Source organism: Astatotilapia calliptera, chromosome 12, assembly GCF_900246225.1.
Source record: "Astatotilapia calliptera chromosome 12, fAstCal1.2, whole genome shotgun sequence".
In the NCBI taxonomy this organism is placed as follows: domain Eukaryota; kingdom Metazoa; phylum Chordata; class Actinopteri; order Cichliformes; family Cichlidae; genus Astatotilapia; species Astatotilapia calliptera.
In genome coordinates this window covers 32,542,323-32,567,813 of record NC_039313.1, presented here as the reverse complement: position 1 = coordinate 32,567,813, position 25,491 = coordinate 32,542,323, and the positions used below count along the sequence as shown (strand labels likewise).

Here is a 25,491-nt window from a genome sequence, read left to right as displayed (position 1 = left end):
TTACTCTGCATGTAGCAAAAACAAATAAAACAAAAAATAATCCTGCTGGTCGCTTAACAATCAACAGCGTCAATCCTTAGATTCATTCAATAAACTGCCAAAGCACTCTTTGAATGTGTACAGATGCCAGGGAGGAGGTGCAGGAGTCCTCTGCTTTCACTGATGTACCGTACTTCCAAGTGAAGACTGAAAACTTTTCACATCACATGACATTGTGACAGCCTTCTCACAGTCTTGGAGGTGGGTCCAAGCTGCAGCCTCTGGACCTGACAAATGAAGCCAACGGTCAAGTCACAAAGACTACATTTCCTCTAATGGCCAATTGAAGCTGCCTTCAAAAGTTATCCAAAGACTACCAGTTTAAATGGCCAGCGAAGTCTGAATTCCAGCTTCATATCTACTCACCCTATATATAAACCTACTTTTGTGTCCGCACTTTCCACAAACCCACCCATCACTTACAGTAACACATCCACTGACTACTTGAATTAATGAAACTACTGCCTTGCACACACCATTGTTGTCCTGTGTTGGTTTAAATGCATTTTGTTTCTCTTTTCGTTGAGCCTCTTGCTTGGATTCCTATTTGTCACAGCTCTGAAAGAGTAACTGGGAGACTCCAAACGCTGACTCCGAGATTATGCAATGAGCTGACTGACAGCAGACGGCCCAGTGCACAAAAACACTCAGAGTGATGCATTGGTGCTGCAGAGTGCTGTCTTTTTATGTAACAAACAAGCTTCAGCTGAGTTCCGACACCAGCTCACAGTGTTGCAGGTTACCTTTTTGGACTTGACGGTTTGGATTTCAGCCGTTTAAACCAACCTTGGGGACAGGCCAAAAGATGTTCTTTATGTATTCAGTAGTTTAACAGTGCTATATCTAAATATCCAACTATGTGAAAACATGCTAGGTCAACCAGAGACACACCTGCTAAAAAGAATCCTAATATCTCAGGATAATATCTCGTTAAATAGAAATTATTAAACCAAGCATGAAAAAAAAAAAAAAAGGTGTTTAAATGAAGTGTTTCTTCAGGGAGCTACTCTGTGGTTCACCTGAGTCTATTTAGAATATTTCATTTAAATTCTGCTGAAGTGTATGAAAACAGTATACCGGTAATATGTCACTGTGTTTCATTTCACACTGAAATGAAACAAAAGAAACTGTGTCCTTGTGAGTCCTGACAGGGTGCTGAAGCTGAAGAAAAACAGTTTTCCCTTCCTTGTTGCCCTGAGCTCGGCTGTGCTCTGCCTCTCTCCTGTTTGGCACAATCCATTTTTTTTTTTACCTTTTTTGTGAAGGCTCAATCTTTCCCACTGTGAGTGAGAACCACTAAGGGACTCGCGCTTCTGTAATGGCAGCTCTTCAGTCCCAGCTCGCCTATCATTCATTTTTAATTTCCTTCCCATCTGTGGGCTGAGAACAAACAATGAAACCGCTGATGGCAAACGCCGGCGGCTCTTGAGCACGTTTCCCATCAAATTTGGTCACCTGAAATGAGATTTTATTTTTTTTATTTTTTCCACAGCTGGTTACACGAGATGAAATATCTGTTTGGTGACACATATTGGTTCACTTGTACAGCCAGAGTTGTTTAAAATATATCTATTCTGTTTAAAAGAAGGCTGACTCTTTTCTTATCAGAGTTGCAGGAATGCAGGATGACACAAAAGGACACCAAAGACGGAAATATCTTTTTTCGTCAATCCAAGCCAAACATTCTCAGTGGAAATCATCTCTCCTTGGCTATTTCCACAACACTTGACCCAGATCCATATCATCCCTTCTCCTTTTTTCTGCCCGTTTGCCTCTCAGCTTTCAGACCTCTTGCTGTATCATCCTCCAGTTTTCCCCAGACTGTCTTTTAGTTTAAGCTCAGGTTTACCTTCACATCCCTTCCCCTCTTCCTTCCCTTTCAGCCTTCTGTAGTCATAAAAAGGTCAGATAAAAACAGGTGAGGCATCCTGCCGAAGCAGGAGGCACAGATGAAGGTGGGTGGAGGGAGGGGGTGGAAGGGGAATGGAGGAGGAGTCAATACCTTCTTCCGTGGCGCTCTGCTCGTCCCTCATGGCTAAGGACGAGAGGGTGATCTTCAGCGTGAGATGGGGGTCTTTGGTGGTGCAGACCTGGATGGCCGCCTCGGGCACGCACGACCGCACCTCGTATTTGTCGTCGGTCATTGTCTGCAAAGCAAAACTACACGATTAATTAAAAATCGAATCACAGTTGTAGCACTGACTCCTGCTGTTTGTAACAAGGCATCACTGCTCTACCTATTTGGAGACTGTTTTACCTCAAGCTCAGGGAACTAATGGTCAGATTTTATTGTTAAATTAAGAAAATAAGATGTAAAATATGAACGGACATACTTAGTTTTTACAGAGCTATTCGTATTTTCTCTTGTTTTATGAGAAGTCTCAGCCATGTGAAGAAACTCAAAGCAGCAGCCACATGCTGGGTGTTAAAAAGCACTGAATTTGATGAAGTTGCTCATACATTTATGTTATTCCTAATCTGCTGAATGCAACAGCTCATTACCATTTTTGGAAAATCTCCGGTTGGGTTGGTGTCCCCCCCCCCCCCCGAGTCCTTCATGTCACCCAGAGTTTTTCCTCCCAGGAGCTTTCTGCTTTCTGTTTTTCAGCTTGTAGTCTGAGCTCAATTACTGCTCGAGTAGGCTTTGGTCATGTGCAGTTAAAAAGTATCAGTGGACAGGAAAAGAGGTGATGCTCTATACTTTTGCTTTAATTCGATTTTGAAATCATCAGCTTTCTTTTTTCATTGGCTTCCTAAACGAATCTCCGGCATGTTTTGTGATTTTTTTTTTAAAGTAATTTCCTCTATTATGTTACACTTCCTGGTCTATTTACACTGTCAGTTTGTGATTATCTTCTCCGCCCTTGTTAGTACCAGCTCTGTATAATTTGCCTACCTGTGTTCAATCAGTCACCTCAGTATATATAACTCACGGCTTTCACCTTCCACTCGCCAGATGGTCTTGTTTTTTGGCTCAGGCTTTCTAGCTGGTTTCTGTTGTTCCTCTTGTTTTTCATTTTCCCTCGTGTATGACCTTTTGTTCCATTTCATGGAATATTTGTCTTGCTGTTTGTTTTCCTGTGTATGACCCCTGCCTCCTTTACATTAAAGATTTAGAGTTTGACTTTTTCCCTACTCCTAGTTGGACGTGACAAGACAGTGGCTGTATTTTTATTCTAATGGAGTCCATTATTTACAAAGTGAGCATCACATTTTATTCAGAAGCAAATGTTTGAGACAATAGACATTTTGAATAAACAGTCTATTTCCTGGTAGGAATTTGAACATTTTCATGAAATGTTGGGTTTACAGTGATTACAAGCAAGAAAAATATGTATGAATTATGAGCGAATTAAAAAAATTACTGTGTTAAAAAGAGAAACTCAGAGCGCCCCATCGGTGGGTGTCACATGACCTCTGTCGTATTGGTGGGATTAGTGTTTTTGTTAAGGCCCCAGGTCACTCCAATCCTCCCTGCTTGTGTAATTTAACAGTTTTTTATTCTGATTAGTCTGTGCAGACCTGTTCATTTTCCATGTCTTCCTCAGCTCCTGACTCCTCCTGTGTCCTGCCTTTGATTGGTCCAGCGAGCGGTCTGCCCCATTCCTCTTTGTTGTTTGGTACTTGATTAAAATTACTTAATTCCTTTACAAACATAGCAGGCATCAATAGAAAGGTTTGCGTGCTGTGGGTTTTCTCCCAGCGAGGTTTCAGTTTCAGTAAGCTGCTCATGTTTCTCTCTGTTTGAGGCAGAAAGCTGGATGAGGTACTAACTGTTACTAATTTTTCTACAAACACCAAGCTGTTAGATATCAGTCAGTCAGGTCAGTGACCTAAGGATTAAATTTTTTTCCTCTGGTAGCTTTTACGCTTTTATTACTCTGTGTCTTTGCGTTGTGTTGCAGCCAATCACATTGCACTCCCGCGTCTTTCCTTTATTGTGTGTGTTTGCTTTTATCTGTGGACTGTGAAACCTGCTCGGACTAGCTCACGAAACCTTCTGCCATCTGGTTAACGAATATTGCTCTCCCTTCACGTAGCAAAGTGGGGTTGTAACAGCTGTGAACATATATATCAGGAATTTACCTGTACATGAGTCATTATATTAAAACTAAATAATCCTGCTGACCTTATTATTGAACAGCCTCTGCCCATTTGCAACCATCCCTTTATTTAAATAACAGATTATCTTTTTATAATTTATGGAAATGCGTGTGAAAGATGACCTTTAGGCACTGAAAGAAATAATGGCAAAGCACATCTCAACAATGAAACACTAAGCAGGCCCATCAAGGCGGCAAAAGGCACAAACAGTTGTGTTTACATGCAGCTTTTCATCTCGAGTTTACACGCCTGTTATTGCCAGCCGGTTCCCAGCATGCCTCTTTTCTTTTATTCCACCCTTAAGATTGCTGTTACCTTCAGTGGCATGTTTTCAAGTGCTTTCTCTCTATCGCGTCTCTCTGAGAAATGACCCCATCAATCACCCCACTGCCTGCCAATCTCTCCCAGTTTGGCCCAGGAAACGAGAGCTTCAAATGGTTTCCTCCCTTGATGATAAAGCACGCACGGCAGCTTTGGCAGGTAATTAACTGAGATGAGGGGAAGAGGAAGAAATTTAGGCTCTGTGGATGACACTGCTGCTTTGTTAGCGACTGCAGTTGCTTGGGGAAACACTGCGTAGGGAGGCGATCTTCTGATGAAATTATTTGTACGACTCAGGAGCACAGAGCTCAGAGCTGGGATGCTTAAACTCGCTGAGCTCTCAGAGTGTCGGGATGCATCATATTCAAGTGAAATGAGCAAAAGCAGGGAAAGTCCCAGTGGCCAGAGGTGCAGGGGTGAGTTTACACTATAGAGTCTGGGCTTTGGATGTCTAAAGGAAACAGAATGGCAGACATAAATCAAGTACGATCTCAGCAGCAGCAGCAGTCACTTCCTTATATCATATCCACTTCAAATCATCTCCTCTGTACCCTCTCCTCTCCCATGGACTAAAAATAATCCTTTCATCTGGTTTAAGAAAAAAGAAACACCGTCACCCAGACAGATGTCTATAAAAGTCTGTGCTCCATTCAGACTGCAGCGCTCCTCCGTTGGTTTGTGCTTAAATTTATTTTTAAATGTGCTGCTAAAGCTCTGCAGGAGTCTTAATTAGAGGTCTAAACAATGATTAAACGATTATTTGTTTTTTGCATGGATTGGAATATCAATAACAACCCATTTTAAATATTAAAATTAATTAACCTAAGAACATGAAAATGATCTAATAAATTTAGGCTTTTATAAACAAGCCAAACGCAAGTGTGGTACAAAACCATGTAATCCTTCCTAGTTTTGAAAGCCTATCTTTGTTACACATCACAGTGAAGAGAAAGTATTTGGATTCTGGATTGAACGGAGTCTGAAACCTTGACTTTTATTTCTGCTTTTCTCCATTTACTGTCCACGGTTCATTAGAGTGCCTGCATCATTTTAAAAATCCAAATGAATATATTTTAAAACATAAATTTTTTTAATCAAGGCCTCAGTCACACCTGCGAAGAGACCAGTCACCACTGCATGTCAACCATTAGTCACTAGTGTACAGTGGAAAAATGTCTATCCTCTAACTGTGTGGCGAGTGGTCGTAAAGAAAGCGAGTCACAAAAAACCTGGTTGCTAACATTTTACATGATGACGGTCGGAGAGACCAAAGTGAAAAACAGTCTCCAAGATTTCCAATTAATATGAAGCATTAATTGAAGCACTCGCTCGGATGCACACAGAATTATTTGAACTGTCTATAAAGAAGTTGTTTTTTCTTTTCTTTTTTTTTTAATTACTTTAAACCTTTTTTAAGGGAAAGGCTTGATATTCATCGCAGCTGATGCATTTTATACACTATACATTACTGTCCCATTGAGCCACATGAGAGCTCCTCTACTGGTCTTATCATCATCATCATCATTATGAGCACGTCTGTTCTTCAATGTCACCAAACAACCTCTGTGGGTGTTGTTCCACTGAAGCTTGGATCATAAACACTTTTTAAAGCCTCCCTCAGCTGCGTGGCTCATTTTAAATGCGGAGTGCTGAACACCACAGTGGTGGAGGTGTGGCTGAGCGTACCTGGATCTGAAGGGGGAGGTTGGTGCTGATGGTGTAGAGCAGCAGTTTGGTGGGTTTCTCTCTGCACATTAGAACCAATTCCAGGTCCATGTCCCCTTTGATGAGGAGCCCTTTGGCTACCAGGCCGACACGCGTCACCCCACACAGCACCGATGCAGCATCCAGCCTGAGGGCAGATGGAAGGCAGCCAGCGTCAGATTATCCCACAGCCATGCAGAGAGTTTAGAGGTGATAACACACACACTGAAGCCAGAGAACGAGCCCTGGGCTGCTCAACAGGGTCTGATATTCCAAATGGATTAGCAACATTGAACAATGCTGAACAAGAATCTAGTGAACGATCTCTGCTGTCTGCAAAAGTAACGATCCTTTTTCTTTTCTTTTTTTTTTTTTTAAACAAATCTGAGCTAAAACAAATATTTCTCATGTATTTTTCCTCACTGGTTAGCTTTTTCACTAGTTTTTTAGGCCAATAAATATTTAAAAATTGTTTAACTTAAAAACAGAAAACATTGACAAGAACTTTTGTTAATGGTTCCTTAAATATGAAAAATAAGAGATAATAGTAGGAAATTATACGTTTGATTAGTTTCAAGGCTAATAAAAATACATTTTTTAAAAATGCTTTATGTGTAGTATATGTGGTATGAAGTATGCAATCAGAGTTTTGCAGCTCTTTCCATAAAAAAAATAAAAATGAAAGCATACCGATACCCAATCTAAATTTGGCCCATTTTATTATTGTTGGGTGCTTGGGATTTTTGTAATATGCAGGTCATTCCCACTTTTACTATATTTTTTAATGCCTGTGAAGCACACGGAAGCCAAACATTCCCATAGACTTCAGTACAATCAGAAGTATTTTTATAACCAGATGAGTCACCCCCTGCTGACCATTAAAGAGAATGCAGGCTTGGTGTATTTATATATTCAATCTGTGTATGTGCGTGTCACTTGCAGAAGTCCTGCAGATCGTGAATGACATGCTGAGCAAAGGGGCAGGTACCACGTGTACTTCACAAAGCTCCTTCAGGATCCCCTCCTCCCAAAGAAAAACAGTTCATGTGTGTACTAACATGTGTCTGTACTGACCTGCACCATCACATGAAAAACCAAAGATTTTCTTTAACCGTCCTGGTTCCCTTTTATTTGTATAAAACCAGCTCTGCACTAAATCTTCATATAGGTGTTTTGCTAATATAGAAGCTCTGTGTGGATGTTTAGGCTACAAGCCAAATGCAGTGAATTTATGACCGCTGTGCATGTTTAATTGCCCAGTCATCACACCTCACTACCCGATGAAGATATACGACACAGTTTTATAACGGGAGCGAGCTGTGCACAGGAAACAGCTGAAGGTAAAAACATTCTTTAAAAACTAGAACAAGACATAAATTTATGTCATGTTACGCTCTGAAAACGCGTTCTTATAAAACTGAGCTGAAGTAAAATACTGCACGAACATAAAAGTCATGGTCACGGTACAAACATTAAAGAGCACTCGCCGTGGGACGTACTTTTTCTCAGCAGCATCTTCCTCCACCGTGTCATCCCCGGCCTCGTTATTGGTGGATGTCTTCCCTGAGGATTTGCTGAGGTCATCCATCCAATCAGAGACTTTCTTGAGGGCTCCCTCCACAGTAGACACCAGCGTCTGGACAGCCTCCAGCTCCTCAGGGGCTGGATAGATGCTGGCGTGCTTGGCCATGACGTGGCGGTCGTCGTTTGCAAACGACCGAAACGACCTCTGGAGAGAAAGAGAGAGAGAGAGAATTTTTTACTGTCTTTCCAGCTGGTGCTTACATCAGGCATGAATCACACAGAGAGAGCAGGTGGAGGGTCATAGTGAGATTCAAAGACATGGAGACAGGAAATATGTTCACTGATGGACTTAAATGGACTCAGACCCATGGCCTTTACAACTTGTGACCTTTGAGATGGTCTAGTTGATCTAACGTTATTAATCAGCATAAATATCACACCAGTGAGCACATAATGACCCAATGACTGAAAAGAGGCTGTAATGTTTTTTCTTTTTTCAGTAGAAAATGTTTTAAAATGAAAAACAAGACTTGAAGATACAGTTTAAAACATTCTCAGTTATAAATAACAGAAAGAGTTTCCTATTAAAACAAAACCACAGAGCAGAAAATTTTTTTTTGCTGATTTTCTGTCAACTGTGAGAGCATGTTTGACTCCATTTCCCTGACTGTGAATCCACATTTTTTTGTATTCACCAAACATCACGGATGAAATTAGCCCCTAGCCAACAGAGAGACACTGATTTCCACAGGCAGTGTTGGAGAGTGATGAATTTTATCAAACTGGTCTTGAGGTAGCTGAAAGCTCCTGAGAGCCAAAACAGTGGACTGAGCAGTGAGCAGGCTAGTTGGGAAACTTAGTCGGTCGTTGTTATCTCACAAGAAAGATTAAACAAAAATTCTAAAAACTGCTACAATAATTTGCAGAATAATATTTGATTGCAATAAATATGGCTGTCAGCTGACAGAGTGTGGAGTGCAGATTATAAGTCGTTGCCTCAAGTGCAGGAGTTTGAGTATCACAGCTTCTTCTGGAGGATGAGTCTAGAAAGGGAATGACAGACGCATTAACGTTGATGTGAAAAGAGCCAGGCTCAAAGCAAAGCTGTCAATTTACTGGTTGATCTTTGTTCTGACCCTCCTCTATGGTCACGAGCTGTGGTTAGTGACTGAAAGAAGGCTACAATCGACAGAAAAGAGCTTCCTTACTGGGGTCAGCTTAAGAGATGAGGTGAGAAGTTAATTCATTCAGCAGGGGTTTAAAGTAGAGGTCCTACTCCTCCACATAGAAAGAGGCCAGTTGAAGTGGTTAGGGTGCCTGCTTAAGCATATGATGCCTCTTGGATCTCTCCTAGATCAGGCATTTCAAGCATGTCCTACTGGGAACTCGTGAACCTGTGCAGACCCAGGACATGCCGGAGAGATAAAGTCTCTCGTCTGGCGTAGAAACACCTCAGTGTCTTCCTACATGTGCTTCACTCCTTAGCAGCCTGTGGTAAGCTTGCTTCTGTTCACAATCATTTATTTATTTCGACTAAACTTCAAAGAAACTGACTTCATTAAGATGACAACTTTCTTCCTTTCCAAAGTTAAGTCTAATATTGTTCAATCTGTGACTGATCAATTTTAGGTAATCGCGATCAAAACGTGATTTTCGCCATAATCAAGTAGCCACACTAGACGTATACATGTAAAGTTCATGAATGGACAGTGTTGGGTAACATCACACATTACACCCTTAATCACTAAACTAGTTGTTATTTACCTATGCAAGCTATTCAGTTAGCAGGATGGTTAGATAGAAAGAATTATATGTGTGCAACATTCACTCAAACTCAAGTCATTTAGAATAAGAATAAGAAGAACAGTGAGGTGTACAATATTTAAGGACAATTATTGCAACAACAACTTCTTATTGCATGGAGGGAAAAGCAAAACGTGACCGTAAACAAAGGAAAAACAATTTTAAAAAATAGATTAAGGGGAAAAAAGTCACTATTTAGATATTAATTAATACTAAACACCTCTCCCGCTAATGCACAACTTCCCCGCAGCACCTGCAGACAGGTAAGCACCGTGCCTTTTATGAGAAATTTTGTGAGGTCAGCAAAGCTCCCATTTTAACAGCACTCAGGTACTGAACAGTGTTTATAAATGGTAACATGGTCGGTGCACTTTACTGTTAGCATCACCGGCCTCAGCCGGTCCCAAGCTTGGATAAACAGGAAGATTGTGTCAAGAAGGGCCATCCAGCATAAAACCTGTGCCAGATCAAAAATGCTATCTGTTAACTTATCATTAAGGTAGCAGCTAGCAGCTATGGCTAATAATAAAATAATATTTATGTGAGAGTTGGCATCAAACATTATCAGTCCCTGTCTGTAACATTAATAGAACAGAATAATACAAGTGTTTGTGTCTAGAAACTGTAACACTACTCTTAAAAGCTCAGACTGAGGCTGTGAAAAGTCTAGCAGCAGCTGGACAAAAACAGTGTAGTCGACCTTACCAGCTCTGGTCAGCAATGAAAATATGGAGCCAAGTCACCAGAAACACAGCACCAAGTCAAAAAGCCTAAAATGTTTTGTTTTTTTTATTAACTACCTACGAGAATCTGTCATATACATACATCTTAAAATTATGTTAATGTCTATATTTCTTTGCAGTACATTCGACAGATTAAAATTAGTGCCATCGTTTATGTTAATGCCTCTTTATTTTTGTTTTATAATTTTTTCCCGTCATATCAAAAAAATGTATCAAGTATTGAATATATTCCTGTGTATCTTCTAGTATTGGGTAATTAGCATCGTGACAACCCCAGTTAACATGTCGAAGCTCTACAAAAGCAACACGTTAACGTGGTCACAGGCAGGATTTATGATGCTAAAAGCCTGTAGCTGACTGCATGCAGACCCTAACCAAGAAGCCAAAGCTTAATTGACGACAGCAGAGGTGAACCGTCCTGTAGGACTGCATTTCTACACAACATCTGTTTGGTTATATCTGATTTTTTACTGACTTGGCTGTCAGCTTTTATTTAAACAGGCTACTAAAACCCTCCTTTTACGCTTATGTGGATAGAGATTTAAACAGATACATGGAGATATGAAAAGTTTAGTGTTATATATTACTGCAAAAATATAACAACTTACTTTCTTTACAGGGAAAACTAAGGAGTAATAACTACTGAATAACAGGAATCTTTTACAGGCTTCTACAGGCTCTGTCACGACAGTTGAGTTAGTGGAGCAACAATCTGCTCACCAACAACAACCCTGGAAATTGAGGTTCTCTTAACTCACTCCTCTGCCAGTGATGAGTGAAATTATTCAGTGCTGATGATCTGGATCATCACCAGGCTGTCAACAGAGTAATGATTCAAACTAAGAATGTGTTCTGTGCGTTCATTACTCTTTGTGTTCATTGTCCATTGCTTTTAAAGCCATAAATAGAGCATTTAATAAGCAAACTAACTGCTGATGTGGTTTACAGTAGATAAAATGCAGGACAGGTCCACCCACACAGTTTTATTTACTCATTTACAACCTGCTTCCCAAACAAGTAAAACAAAATGATCAGGACTATATAACACAACATGATGGTCACCTCAGACACTGCAGCCCCAACCATCTGCTGTTCAATCCTTTTGTTTACATGGGGCCGCTGATGAGAGCAATGTTGAGGGGGGCGGGGCTAAAACACAAATTTCTTCCAGACCAAAGCTGAACTGAGGGTAAAAACCAAGTCTGCAATTGCATATGTAGGAAGGGTCTTCCCAGAAACCTGGAGGCTTTTAAAGCAGCAGAATATTCTCTCTCTCTCTCTCGTTTTATGGCCATGTCACTAAAGTGCCAAATTTGATCAATGATTATAACAGATTTCACATATGCAGATATTCAGCAGCCAAGTTTTAAAGGTCATCAATGCCAAAATACCAGAAAACTGGTTCAGTGGTTGCAATTTGGATTATCATTATCATCATCATCATTGTTACTCATCAAACACCATCATCAAAGCACTGCCAACTCCTTTTAATTACAGAGAAAGCAGGCTGAAGCTGAAGCCGCTGTTGGAGGAAGCAGACTAAATCCAAAGCCAAATCGATTTCTTTGAACTTGAACACACTGTTTATACTTCGATTCCCGGTGCTTCTCCTGTTGCTGCTGCAAATGCTTGTTTCTGGTGTCAGAAAGATTCCTCACAGTCAGCACGATGACAGCATTACACCTGAAGCAACCTGCGCTGCTGCCAATCTGTGCGTGGCCTAGATTCTGCTGCTGTTACTTAACATTAACATTTATGGCATGTGCTTAGGGATGGAGCCCATCTCTCTGAGGGGTAGATGAAAAAGGGCTGATGTGCAAAGCGTATCAGCGCTCGCTTTTACAAGCCAGAGTACGCCGGTCGAACATCACGGCAGGCTTTCAGTCCAAGGTCAAACTGCTACCTCTCTCAATCATCCCTTCCTCTTCTACTCCAGTCCTCCCCTCTCTCCTCCTGTTCTCCCTGCCTGCAGCGTGTAAGCACCCCTCATTACGGTGAGTTATTTATGACGGTGCTTTAATAATTCATGGCCACGAATCTCGAGGGCTTGTGCTGGAGTTGCGGGGGTCATTCATCACGACCTAGCTAATCTCTCGCTGAACTGCCACGGGGCATTCGTGGCTGTGTAGCGGCAAGTGTGGGCAGCGTCGACAACCATAACACACAAACATTAACAAGATCTACATGAAAGATTAAGAGTTTCATGGCATCGGCGCCGATTTGGATCACAGCCTGGCTTCATATCGGGCTGCTTCCTTTTGTTTGTGGCCTACGAGTCAGCTGGGAGTTCAACCTCGCGCTGCAATTAGAAGATAATCAAATCTACTGCTTTAATTAATTGCATTGCAAGGTTTTTCGGAGGATGTCTTGTACTTAAATCTAACATACAAATCAGAAGTAATTCCTTTAACATTTTGTTTTCACTGTGGAATCACTCAGGAGGATGATACCTGACACAAACAGGTTTTCACAGAGTAAAATCAGCCGGGTTTACTGTTAAGCCAGCAGACATATACAGATATGGATCCAGAAGTCTTTCTTCATTGATAAAAAGATGTACATAAACGCTCTCTCAGGACATCTTAGCTGCATGCTTAAACCAAGCGGCAAGCCACTACAGTAGTTCACTTATGTTTGGCTTCGAAAGTGAGTTAAACCTGAACTTTGTGGCATCACAGTCAGATCCACTCGCTCATCACATCCAGTTTTAAAATGCCAAGGTCAATGGGACTTCTGTATGCTTCAGAAACCAATGAGTGACTTAACCAGATGTTGAATTTAATAAGAACAAAAACTCCTTACATCCAGCCTTTAAGAACTCACTCTATAGCCATGTCAATTATTTAATTTAGTGGCCAAAGGCAAAGAGCAGTATATTCATTTTTTCAATTTTGAATATAGATTTACTTTAAAATTGAATATAGAGGCTCACTTACGGGAAAAAAAAGACACATGATGGAAACTTTTAGTGATTCTGCTCAAGTCTACAAATACTTATTTTGGTCCACCCAGGTGGTTCAGGTCTGCAGATATCTCCTCTCTAAGATATGCGAGAAATTCCTACTATGAATCAGACCTCAGGTTAGGGCCGTGCGATATGACCAAAATCTCATATCCCGATATAAGACATCTATCAGTCCCGATAATGATACAAATTACAAAAATTTAACATTTTCTGTAAATTTTGTGAATCTCGGGCAGCTCGACTTGCGTGAAGTGTTTCCAGCTGGGCGTGGTGTACCTGGAGTCGAGTGTTTTAACCGATGCATGAAACAATACATTTTTAGACACAAGTTGTAACGGCCGCCGTTTTCTTTGTGAGTATTTATTACACGGCGTGCTGCGGGGAATAGCCTGTTCTAACGTTTGAGTCTAAGGTTTATTTTTTAGCACCTGGCGGCTCTTTTTTGTTTCTCATCCATAAACACTCTGCATACTAGTTCACGGGATTCAGTTTATTTTGAAAAGTCTCAACAGGATCTTGAGCTTTATTGTGAAAGGTTTATGTGGAAAATAAACAAGTGGATACTAGAGCTGGGCGATAGAACGATAACGATATGTATCGCGATATAACTTTTACTCGATAGAGAAATTAAGCTATCGTGATAGACCTCGCCGCTCTTGTCCTCAAAAAAAAAAAAAAAAAAAGTCAGCCAATCCAAATTAAGTAGCGCAGAGCCGAACCAATCACAGCCGCAGCGTCACGTCTCGTGACTTGTTAGGTACAGCACAAGTGCCAAGCCGCACGTGTGTTTGTTTGGGAAGCAGCCAGCGGGTAATGGAGCCAGCGCGTAATGGAGGAAATGAGTGTGCCGACTAGAAAAATCAACCGAGCGTGACTGAAGAGAAAACAGATGATGGTTCCAATGCCGGAGAGATTGTCAAACGGAAGAGCCATAGAAGTTCCGTAGTGTGAAGGTATTTCGGCTATTTCAAGTCTGACAAAAAACAGAGTAGCGTGCACTGTAAATTGTGCCGAAAGCAAGTCTGGAAATACAATAAACTGGTGCATGCGTCACACTGCGCCACGTTATTGTTTCGGTGAAATGAATTTCTACAATACTGTTTCTGTTAATTCTACTCTCTGCAGTGTTTAAATGCTTACATATACACACAGTTACTGTCCGTCCACACATACGACTCGGTTCTGCTTCTATGCCCCAGCTTTGTTTACTTTTTCCCACCGAGGCTTCTAGACTTCTGATTGGCCAACATTTCTGCACGGTTAGGAATCTAGCGCCACCTGCTGCTTTGGCATGTTCATAGCAGCGTTTTCCTTCATTTCTGCCTTTATGTGTGGACGGGATTATTTTTTAAAACGAAAACGGAAAATCTCAGTTTTCAAAAATACCCGTGTACGTGTGGACGTAGCCTCAGTCTCTGACTGGAAGCGCTAATTCGTCATTCGGCTTTTGTCAGACTAAAGTAACTGTTAAAACTGTTTGAAAAGCTCAGCTATACAACAAGGAGAGATTGAGAATTTCCTTTTAGTTCTCAGTTTATTTGATATTGACAAAAGTTAGTCAGTTTTGTCTGTTCTTCTGTAAAACAAACTAAGATTTATTTTTAGAATTAATATTTTGTTTCTAAGTGGAATTGACAATTTAGTCTGTTTTGTTTGTTCTATTTTGAAACTTAAACGCTTTAGCGGCTGCCTTTTGTGTAGTTTGCAATATTTGCCTTTATTTATCTGAAAAAGTCTCATGTTCCTTAAGTACATCTACCCTGTTGAACTTATTATGGGAAATAAATATTTAAATAAAAACAAGCTGCTGATTATTTCACATTTTACTTGTGAGCAACGGCACATTTAAATCTTACAAATATAGTTATTTGGCTTATATCGTGATAGATATCGTTATCGCCTGAAATGAAAAAAACATATCGTGATATGAAAAAATCTCATATCGCCCAGCTCTAGTGGATACGTGATGGTTTTACCGTCGTTGCTAACAACAACACATAAAAACAGGCGGTTGTCCGTCCATAATGTGCTTATATTAAATATAAGAGAAAGAGAGAACTTAAACAAATATATATGTAGCCACTACAATGACCACCAAAACGATCAAAAAATATTGCCGTAAACAGTTTATTTTGCGACATCACGAAACAAACGATAGCGTAAAATGAAACGATAGATGTTTTTACATCGTCATCCGATATAGATCGTTATACCAAACAGCCCTACCTCAGCTGTCCGCACACCTCATTCATGACAGTCTGCAAATGTGCTCTAAATACAGAAAGCAAGTAATTAAACCACCTGTGGAATCTTTGACCACCACAAAGTAAAATATACATTTGTATTTGTTTTTAAAATCTGTATAGTAAAGACACTTTTTTTTTAACAGTTAGCATTCGTGAAATTTAATGTAATATAGCTTTAGGCATTATTGCAGTTATTTTGGTTTTCTCAGCGTACTGCCTGACAAGAGTTCCACTAATTTTAGACCATTTCAGAGCAGGAAAGGAGGCAAGTGTTTTTTAACATGGCAAAATTAAAAATAATGAACAAAAAAACCCCAACAAAACATAAACAAGCTTCCAATCCTTTTGGCTGGCACATTCAATGTCTACGATTAATTATATTGTCTGACACATAAACAAGCCACTAACCTGCCAGTACTCTCCAGAAGACATTATTTCTGGTGAGTGCACAAACAAAAATGCAATAGATAATATCTTCTGTTTGGTTAAAAACAAAACTTAGGAAGTAGCGTGAACACAAAATGTTACAGGCTGACACATACAGGATGATACTTTCTGCTAATAATAAAAGGTGGGGGTTGTCTGATGGTAAAGACTGTTTTCAGTCCATTCTTAGTGAGTCCTTCAGCACCAGGAATGATTGACTGGCACCATTCAAAACGGTTTTGTTTGGAGCTCAAAAGGACCGGGTGCAAACTGCGACTTTAAGAGAAAGTGATTCAGAGGTTTAAAAGCCTGACAGGTGAGAGTGTAAGACTTGGACTCCATTACTGTGTTTAATGCTTCACTTTTATCAGAAAAGTACTTGAAGACTCTACTCCTTGGATGTTGTTTACCTCAGAGAATCTTTACCATCAGGATGAGTGTGAAAACGTTACTTAACTAAATGACTGTTATCAGTCGTTATCAGACGCAGGTGGCCTCTTCTGCTTAAAGTGTTGTATACTCTAATGCAAATGTGGTTATTTTCTTCTCCTGCTGTGTCTCGAGTCAGAAAGAAAACAACAAAAATCTACATTTGAAGGCTGGAGGTGTGGCGGTGCCTGGATCCATCATTCAATTGCAATTTAACAACATTTCCTTCACAAATTCTGTTTGGTTCATAGACTAGACTTACCAGCTACCTCATTAGGTGTACTTGATAAACTGTTTGTAAAATATCTAATCAACCCAATCATATGGTTGTAAAAATAAGTGAATTTAGGCACATAGACATGGTCAAGGTCGTGTGCTGAATTTCAAAATTAGTATCAGAATGGGGAAGAAAGGCAGTTTAAGTGTCTTTGAATGTGACGTGTTTGTTAGTGTCAGATGACTGCTTTCAACCAAAGCAAGCAGAACAGCATCTCTGAAATCTCAACCCAACAGAGCACCTGTGGGATGTGTTGGAACATACATATCATGTATGTGCAGCTGAAAAATCTGCAGCACCTGTGTGATGCTACCATGTCAACATGCACTAAAATTCATGACAAATGCTTCTTGAACCTATGCCATAAAAGTTTAAGGCAATTCTGAAAGTACCCAATATGCAGTGATTATCTTGTTGTCATTCATTAAGTACAAGACTGCGTTGTGAAAGCCCAGAGGCCTGCGTGCCAATTAGTGCCAATTGACAGACTAATCTCAAGACCAAACTTCCTGGAATTATTTGTTAGATAATTCCATTATAATTCCATTATAAATGGTCCAAAGGGCACAAGAACCACAAGCATCACAAGAACAGCTGCCCGTGTTGTATGACTAGGTGTTTGACTGCTCATACACCTAAAGCCTTAGCAACAGTGGAGAAGAAACAATCCACCATAAAGCCGATATAAAGAGGGAACAAGGCATACAGACCAAAACCTTTTTTGTGGTACATTATTATTTTAGCTGTAAAGTTTATCATTGTAACCTGGGAGTCAGTAGGGATTTACTTCCCTTTGAAACAGCCTCAAGTGGCCTCTAGAGGAACTGCAGTTGTTGACAATTAGCTCTAGGGTGAGGAAATAAAAAATAAATCACAGTCTGGGTTAAAACCCAGCCTGTTAAACTTTGTCACAACATTTATCACAGCATTTACCATCAGAGCTTTTACATGCACTTCTTCACACAACCACTAGATGTCTACATAATCTGGTTTTCTCCGCTGGTCAGTGGTTGCAATGAATGGTAAGAGTCTATGAAGCCTGCTCAACGGGAGAGAAGATGCCCACTGGGGATGTGTATGTGACTGATAACCATTAATAACAGCTATGATTGGGGTGATAAGATCACAGGGCATCATCCAATCAGCTTTTTCTCAAAAATAGGACATGGAAAAGTAGAGTTATTCTTCTTATCAAGTTGTCGTGCTATACTGGAGAATTCTAGCATTTTAATTTTGTTTTCAATGTATTTTTCCTCTCCCTGAACGAGGTAGACATGATCGGTCATCGTGCTGACTGATCATGTACCTGATCAGTCTTCACACTACAGGTGAATATGTGTATATAACAGCTGGAAACACACTATTGATAGCTAAACACACAAAATATACAAACACCAGACATAATCAGGAGACTCACCATGTCCAGGCTTTTGGAGAGGTCGTGGGAGGGGTTTAGGTGAGGACCAGAGTCCCGTCACTCGGCCTCTTCATGCAGTCGAACACCTCTCGACTGTCGGCTCCTCGGTCAGAGTCTCACTGCGGAGACAAAATATAAAGATTAAGTCCTCCATTAACCTTTGTTACACCCACACACTCAGAGAGTTTATTCATTTGTTGGATTGCTGGTATTGCTTTAATCTTTGTATTTGTACAGTTTGTTGCTTATAATGTGGGTGATCCAGGATTTAGAGCTTATTCTAAGCTGCTCTGAATAAACATCAGCTACATGCTATAAATGTGAAGCTGCATTATCAAGACTTAAACAATAATCCCAAATGTCACATTTTTGGACATTGTGCTCCATGTTGCACATCTATTAATCACAAATCTTCCATTCTCGTACAACTATAGTGGACTTAAAACAGAAGGTATGAAAACTGAGAAAACTTTCAGAAAAGCATCAGAGTAAAGCAAAGATTGGAGTGGAACCACACTTTCCACAAATCCACCACATCTTTTAGTTTTTATGTGAGGGCGGGACGTAAATCTGACGTTGCTGACGTCAATCTGCCACAGACTCCACTGTTGTTTCAGAAATTCTACTCTGAAAATAAAAAAATGGTAATAACTAGAGATGGACCGATCCGATATTACGTATCGGTATCGGTCCGATACTGACCTAAATTACTGGATCGGATATCGGAGAAAAATAAAAAATGTAATCCGATCCATTAAATATCACGAAACCACCTCACAAAACTTGCAACACACCGTAACTCACCTCAGAACGTTAGCACGTCGGAGCAGTATGCATCACGTGATAGAGCGGCTGTGGCGTGGTCTGGATAGCATTTGGAGCTTCGCTAGCAACCCGGCATTTCATCTCCGACAAAGTTATCCCCGAGAGAAGTAAAGCAAGTGTGTAAGTCCATCTCTGAATGTTTGTAAAGCATTCCTGCGTTAAGCTTAACAAGCGACTGCCTCTCACTCTCCGGCTGCTACTTCAATCGTGAAACTGCTTAATGATCAGCTGATCGGCTTTTCTGTCGGGAGTCCGTCTGTCTTGTTTGTTTTTGGCCCACTTTGCACCAGAAAGAGGAAACCAGCGGCTGAACAACAGCAGCACGTTTAAGCTTGATAAGCTGTTGTTAGAATTTATTTAATATTACTTTCTACTCCAGGATCTTTTTCTACAGCTGACGGCTGTAACTGTGCAGGGGCGGATCTAGCAAAGTTTAGCCAGGGGGGCCGATAGGGCATTAACAGGGAAAAGGGGGCACAAAGACATACTTTTCTTTCTTATTCTCATTTAAAATGTCGAGCTTTTAATAAATAATTATCTGACACCCAAAGTTTTAATTTGATGTAAAATGAATAGAAGTCAATTACTGTATATAGTGACTATTAAGTCTAATATATATACCCTAGTAAGCTATAGTACTTTTTCCTTTGGGAAGGTACCATCTGTGCAGTCTGCAATTCTGTTGAAGAAAGATGTTGAATCTATTTAATATTTCTTGAAAAAGAATTGATTTCTGTGCATTTTTTTCACACTTCATCAAATTAAGGTTGATTACGTCGATTAAGCATCATGAGGTGGCGCGTGAGGGGTGGTTCCCTATTTTTTATTTATTTATTTTTGTTGTTGCTGGGAGTTGGAACCCTATTAGTTAGGTTGCTTAATATTTACGCTAAGTACTCTTTAAAATACCAGAATAGGGAGGATGGTGTAGGTTTAAGTTTATTAGATTGATCAGTATTGCTGAACTATGAAATATTTTTTTTGTATACAGGTATAACAGAATAGCTTTAGTGTAGTTGTTGTTTTAAACTTGAGTATGAACTTATACAAAATGCAGCAAGATATTTTAAAAAACAGTTTTGTTGATTAAAAAACACTATATCGGATTCATATCGGTATCGGCAGATATCCAAATTTATGATATCGGTATCGGACATAAAAAAGTGGTATCGTGCCATCTCTAGTAATAACACAGGGCATGAACCACAATCTCCCGAGTTAAAGTCCTGTTTACAGTTATGTGTCAGTAATTTTAAACTCCAGCTCTCTCGTTTGTGTCTCTTTTGTCCCACCTTCCTCTGCTCTCTTCTCTTGGCAGATGGCTGGCCTTTCCTGAGCCGGGTTTTGTCAGAGGATTTTTCCTGTTAAAATGACGTTTTTCCTTCCCACTGTTACCAATTGCCTACTCACGGGTGGATCGTTCAATTGTTGGAGTTTTCTCTCTAATAATTTAGGGCTTTAACTTTACAAAATAAAGTGCCTTGAGGTGACTGTTTGAGATTTGAAATGAAATGAAACTGAATGAAACTGAATTGAAAGCTAACCATCATTCACCACCTAATTTTTGTAACCTATCACATACTCTGTAAATCCCAGGGGGGATTATTCTGAGCAGTGATTTTCTTTTTTATAGGTGCCACAATGGCGCATTATTTGTTTCTAGATTTGAATTTCATAACCACTTTCTGTGAGGAGTTTGCATTAGTAATGTGTGTGATTGGTCGACTCTTTGCTGAAATGTTGCTTTCCATTCCACAATAACTGAAAAGAATGAATAAACCAATAAACGTATTGTCTTAAAAGAGCAGAATATTTCAGCAAAACATATCAGTGTCTTTCCACAACTCTTTACCAAAATATTTCTAATATATTCAGGAATTTAGACTCTGGATTTTGTACTTTATACACAAGAAAGTCAGCAGCTTGTTACGCACCCAAGTTTCTGTTGTGATTTAATCTCTAGCTATTGCTTGGAAATTAATGCAATCAGGGGAATCTGTCCTGTTATAAATCCAATCAGATCATCCATTTCACATTTGTGAAAATTAAAATTATTTTTAAAAAGTCTAGAAGCAGGTGTAAATGTAGAAATAAGTATTTTAGTCCCTTAGCTCCATTCGCCGAGGGCTACCTCCTGCTACACCCTTGGCTGCCTCCAATTTCTGTCCAACGTTATTAACAGGAACTGCCTTTCCACTACCATGTGGCGCTACTAAGCAACTGCACCTTGAAAATATTTACCAGGTTGAATTCTCACATGTGCAGAATAATAAACAGTCAAAATTAAAGAGAAAAACAGAAAGAAAAGATATATGATGACATCCATAGGATTTCTTCAGTTTGCTCAACAACTCCTTCAAATCACAGACCTGTAAACATGTACCATGTACCAAGTGTAAGTTATTTGGCTATAATAATCTAAAAATTCACCCACTGATGGTGCTTTATGTTTAATATGGATGATATCAAAGATGTGCTCCCTATTATGAATAAAAATAAACCAGCTATTAACAATTTGAAACACACCACTTTGATTGTGACGCTGCTGTGAAATTGTTTTAATGTTATCTGACCGCAGACTCACACTAAGGCATTAATTAAATTACTCTGAATATAGTCTCACCATTAAATGCATTAGATGAAACTGCAGCTTTGGCCCACACTGTCAAATGCTAATGAGATGCAAGTCGCAGCTTGTGGTGTAACCACGTGGCAATGGCGGTGCAGGAGGGTGAGTGAGCAGCGCTGCTGTTAAACATCCCGGGGGGACTGGCGGGGTTGAGCCAAGCGTCAATTAGATTCTCCGTCACCTTGACCTTGTTTTCAATGACAGACCAGAGCAGGCTGGTGGTGCTGCTGCTTCTTTTGCTTTATGTGGAACAGCCATTTTTTACCATCCAGTAAAAGGAAAAAACAGTGCAACAGTGGGCAGAGAAATATCAGGAAAAAGGATTTTGATCAATACAACACAATAACTAGCTGAGATTTCTGCCTTTCAAAGCCTCGCGTCCCCACTCCTACTCTCTTTTGGAGCACAAACTCCCCAAACAGCACAACTTCAAAGCATTTACTACTGCTCAATAATGGAGGATGTTGCTACGTGTGAGAGACCAGGAACGCAACACATGAATGCTAACGAGCCTGCTTCTCACACTAAGAGAGCTGCATTTCTGCCACAGGATTCAGGCCTCCTCGCTCCACTTTTCTGCTACATCTCTGCTCCCATTTGGTTAACACATCTCTAGCATGAAAAGTGTGATTTGACTGAGTGCCAGTGATGGATTACTGAGGAGGAAGAGGATGGAGGACGCAGTAAGGTGATGTAGTTACCACTTCTTTTGTTGGCAGACAGACCGAGGACCAGGCCACGGGTTTCTCTACACTCGTGTAAGTGACACATTTGCAGACAAAATAATAGAAAAATTCAAAATGGCTCTCACCGTTTTACAGAGCTGCAGGTGGAGGTAAACACACTGCTATTACTTGGGTGATTTCCTCGTGTTCCTTGGACTACCGCTGCAGTCCAAGATCCCAGAGGTATCCCAAGGAAACTCACTACAGAGGCAGCTGATTAATGTGCCATTATTTAGTGTCATATATTATATCATATTATATCATATTATATTATATTATATTATATTATATTATATTATATTAATTTCGTTAAGAAAGAGCAGGCGAGCCTCCTTGTGACGTGACATGTCGGAACTTCAATATGCTCAAAAACAAAATTATCTCATTGACTGTGTTGTTTTCTTAAATCAGCATTTTATGATTAAAAGTGGAATTGATCAGAACTGTAGGAGGATCTAAAATCAATCACACTACAAAAACCAGAACAACACAAACAAGTCATACAGAACTAATATAAATACAGCCAGAGGAAGGATTCAAGTGTGATGGATGTAGCTTCAACCACATATAAAAAGAAAAAGAAAAAAAGAAGCACATGGTACAAGGACAACAGGACCTACATCCCCAACCGTGGCTGTATATACACTTGCATACAGAGTTGTGCTTCAGTTTTAATAAAATCCCCGTGTGGGCTCATTTTCTAATAACCTTTCATCTCCCTGAAGAGGGCAGGTGATTAAAGCAAGATAATTAAGTATACAGCAATGACTTTTTAAGGACGTTGACGATACTGCAGCAGTGGCAGATGGTGAGCTCAGCATGTGACAAAAAGACAATGATGATTTAAAAAAAAAAAAAGAAAAGAAAAAAAAAAGTAAAAAGCAGGCCAGGGAGCGAGCACTAGCAAGCAAGACTGTTAAAAATACACTTTCCACACAACTTTTATCATTGGACTGACATGTTTTACACTGAAAAGCCTGCATAATAAAGGATGTAAACACTGCGTTAAATGCATCCACTCTCTTTGAGTCAGGTTTATTTGCATAAACTTAATCACAGCTAGAGTCTCAAAGGGCTTCAAAACACCCACATTATAGGACAATAAATTAAAACGCACTCCCCAATCTCAGAGCTTCGGCAAGAACAAAAACTCTGCAAATGCATTTCATTTGATTCTGTCAAACAGTCATTAACATCATTAAACTCCTGTCAAAGACAAATGTTTGCAAGAATTAAGCAACAAAAGCAAAATTAGTTTCACTGCGCTTCAGTGACGTGGTACAAATGCAGTGCTTGTTGCACATGGAATACAAATAACCTTAGTTGCTTATGAGGACTGGTTATTTATAACAGAGGAGGGTCGAGCCAGGCAACAACTTGGCTGTGAGGACAGGCACAGAGAGGGGGATCAGTTACACGAAGGGATCTTACATGTCCCTAATTAAATAATAAGGAGCACAAAGATATCATAATCCAGACCTAGGCTTTTAATATTTAGCATCTGCCAACAAGTGTGATGACACTTTTATTATATTTGCTTGATTTTTCTTCTGTGAGGCACTTTCTTTAATTATTGCAAGTTACATGAAAAACAAAGCAAATTATGTGCATTTAAAATGTATTAAAATATGTTTTTAACCAACAATAAGAATTAAAAGTATCCTGTAGTCTAGATTTACATTAACGTGAATTCTAAATTAGACTGAATGTGAAAGGAATTCTCCAGTTATATCTTCCCATGTCGTGACCATCCCACAACACTGCTGTTGAGCTCTCATTACTTTACCAACAGGGGCTTCGAAAGGTTGTAAAATGAAATGTGGCACTTCAATGCATGAATTTAAAAAAAACATACAAACCAGGAGGAGGAGGATTAAGCAACAGCTATGGCAAAGAAATGAAGGCATCCTTAATTACTGTAGCTAACTGCAAGGACACTATTGATATGTTTGGCATGATTTGTAGTGAACTACACTGTCATTGGGGTCCATTTAGCCACCTTTTTTATATTAAGATCATGTTCTGTCTTGGTGTGCACAGGTGTGTAATGGTTCAGGTAAAGAGTAAACTGAAAATAGCTTTTATTGCAGGGCGATAGTGGCAAGGCTTGTTGCAAAAAAGCACAGGTCATAGGCTGAGCCCAAAAAAACAATGTCTGCACACTGATCAGCTATAAAATTAAAACCATGTAACAGTGGGTAGGTCCCACTCATGCTTCACAACAGCTCTCATATTTTGCGGTACGGACAAAAGACCTCTGGTGTCTACCACACACCACTGGCAGAGGATGCACTGTGGCTTGTGGGTTGGGACCTCTGCAGATCAGGCTTGTTCTGACACATGTTCAGATACTTTTATTGGACAGTCACTCAGCTATGGGCTCTTTCTGAGCACGTTCCTTGAACTGTGGGAGAGGTTGATGAGATCTGGGTGTGCCCTGGGCAGTAATAATGTTTAGGTGGTTGGGATGTGTTACACAAACCGTCACAAGATTTTGGAATGAGAGTGGCCTGAATAACACAGTATTTTCAATACTGCAGATCACATTTTCGGATGTGTTACACTTAGTTTGTATTTTACATGTTCTGTTGAATGTGGCCATATACAGAAAGCAATCCGATAGGAGACGTGAGCAGATGCAGTAAACCTGGTGTCAGTCAGAAGATTGGAAACTAGAAACACAACTGGCAGAATATAGGATGTTGTAAGAGATTGCTAGGATTGCGTGAGCCACAGTAGGCGACTAAGGTATGAATGAATGATGCATTCAGACAAACAAACAGCTTCACAGCTCAAGATATTTTCAGAAATCTCACTGAAATTCAAATAGACAACTTCCACATACAACCTTTGTGAATGTGTGCGACTGTGTGTGCAGAAAGGCAGAAGTGCTACTGGTTCCATCCCCAGTGGGACTGAAACACTACCATCACTACCAGCGTCAGAGGTCAGACTGTAGCCTGGCTAAAAATGCAACCACTCATGCTGCTGTAATGCACTCTGGACAACTACATCCACCAAATAGCTGCATTCTGCCACTACAAAACCATCCCATGCTCAGGCACTCGGTCCCTAATGCCTCTTCTAGCCTCTCCTGTCCCCATCCTCCATTCTGAGGAAAGGTTAGCTGAACCTGGGGAGAGTTTTATTTCAGGGCTGTGTTTATTTAGGTCGTTTTCACTGCAGGGAACTTTTATGAGCAGGCTTTTATGTTCATACAAGACTTCAAATAATGCCCTGCGCAATCCTGTGAGCTTGCACCAGCGGGGGATGGGAAGAAGAGAAGAAAAAGGCTTTTTCTCTTATACAAAGCT

General features: G+C 40.1%; 1 protein-coding gene across 2 annotated transcripts in view; it reads right to left on the bottom strand.

Annotated features, from left to right (window-relative positions):
• LOC113033382 (spermatid perinuclear RNA-binding protein-like) overlaps window positions 1–25,491 on the bottom strand; it is a 97,085-nt gene that overhangs the window by 41,337 nt on the left and 30,257 nt on the right. For both annotated transcript variants that reach the window (XM_026187122.1, XM_026187123.1), the window contains exons 2-5: window positions 17,999–18,117; window positions 7,668–7,897; window positions 6,151–6,316; window positions 2,042–2,186 (exon numbers count right to left, since the gene is read on the bottom strand). In XM_026187122.1, the coding sequence (XP_026042907.1) occupies window positions 2,042–2,186; window positions 6,151–6,316; window positions 7,668–7,897; window positions 17,999–18,001 (544 nt within the window). In that variant the 5' untranslated portion in view covers window positions 18,002–18,117. The remainder of the gene's footprint in view (window positions 1–2,041; window positions 2,187–6,150; window positions 6,317–7,667; window positions 7,898–17,998; window positions 18,118–25,491) is intronic.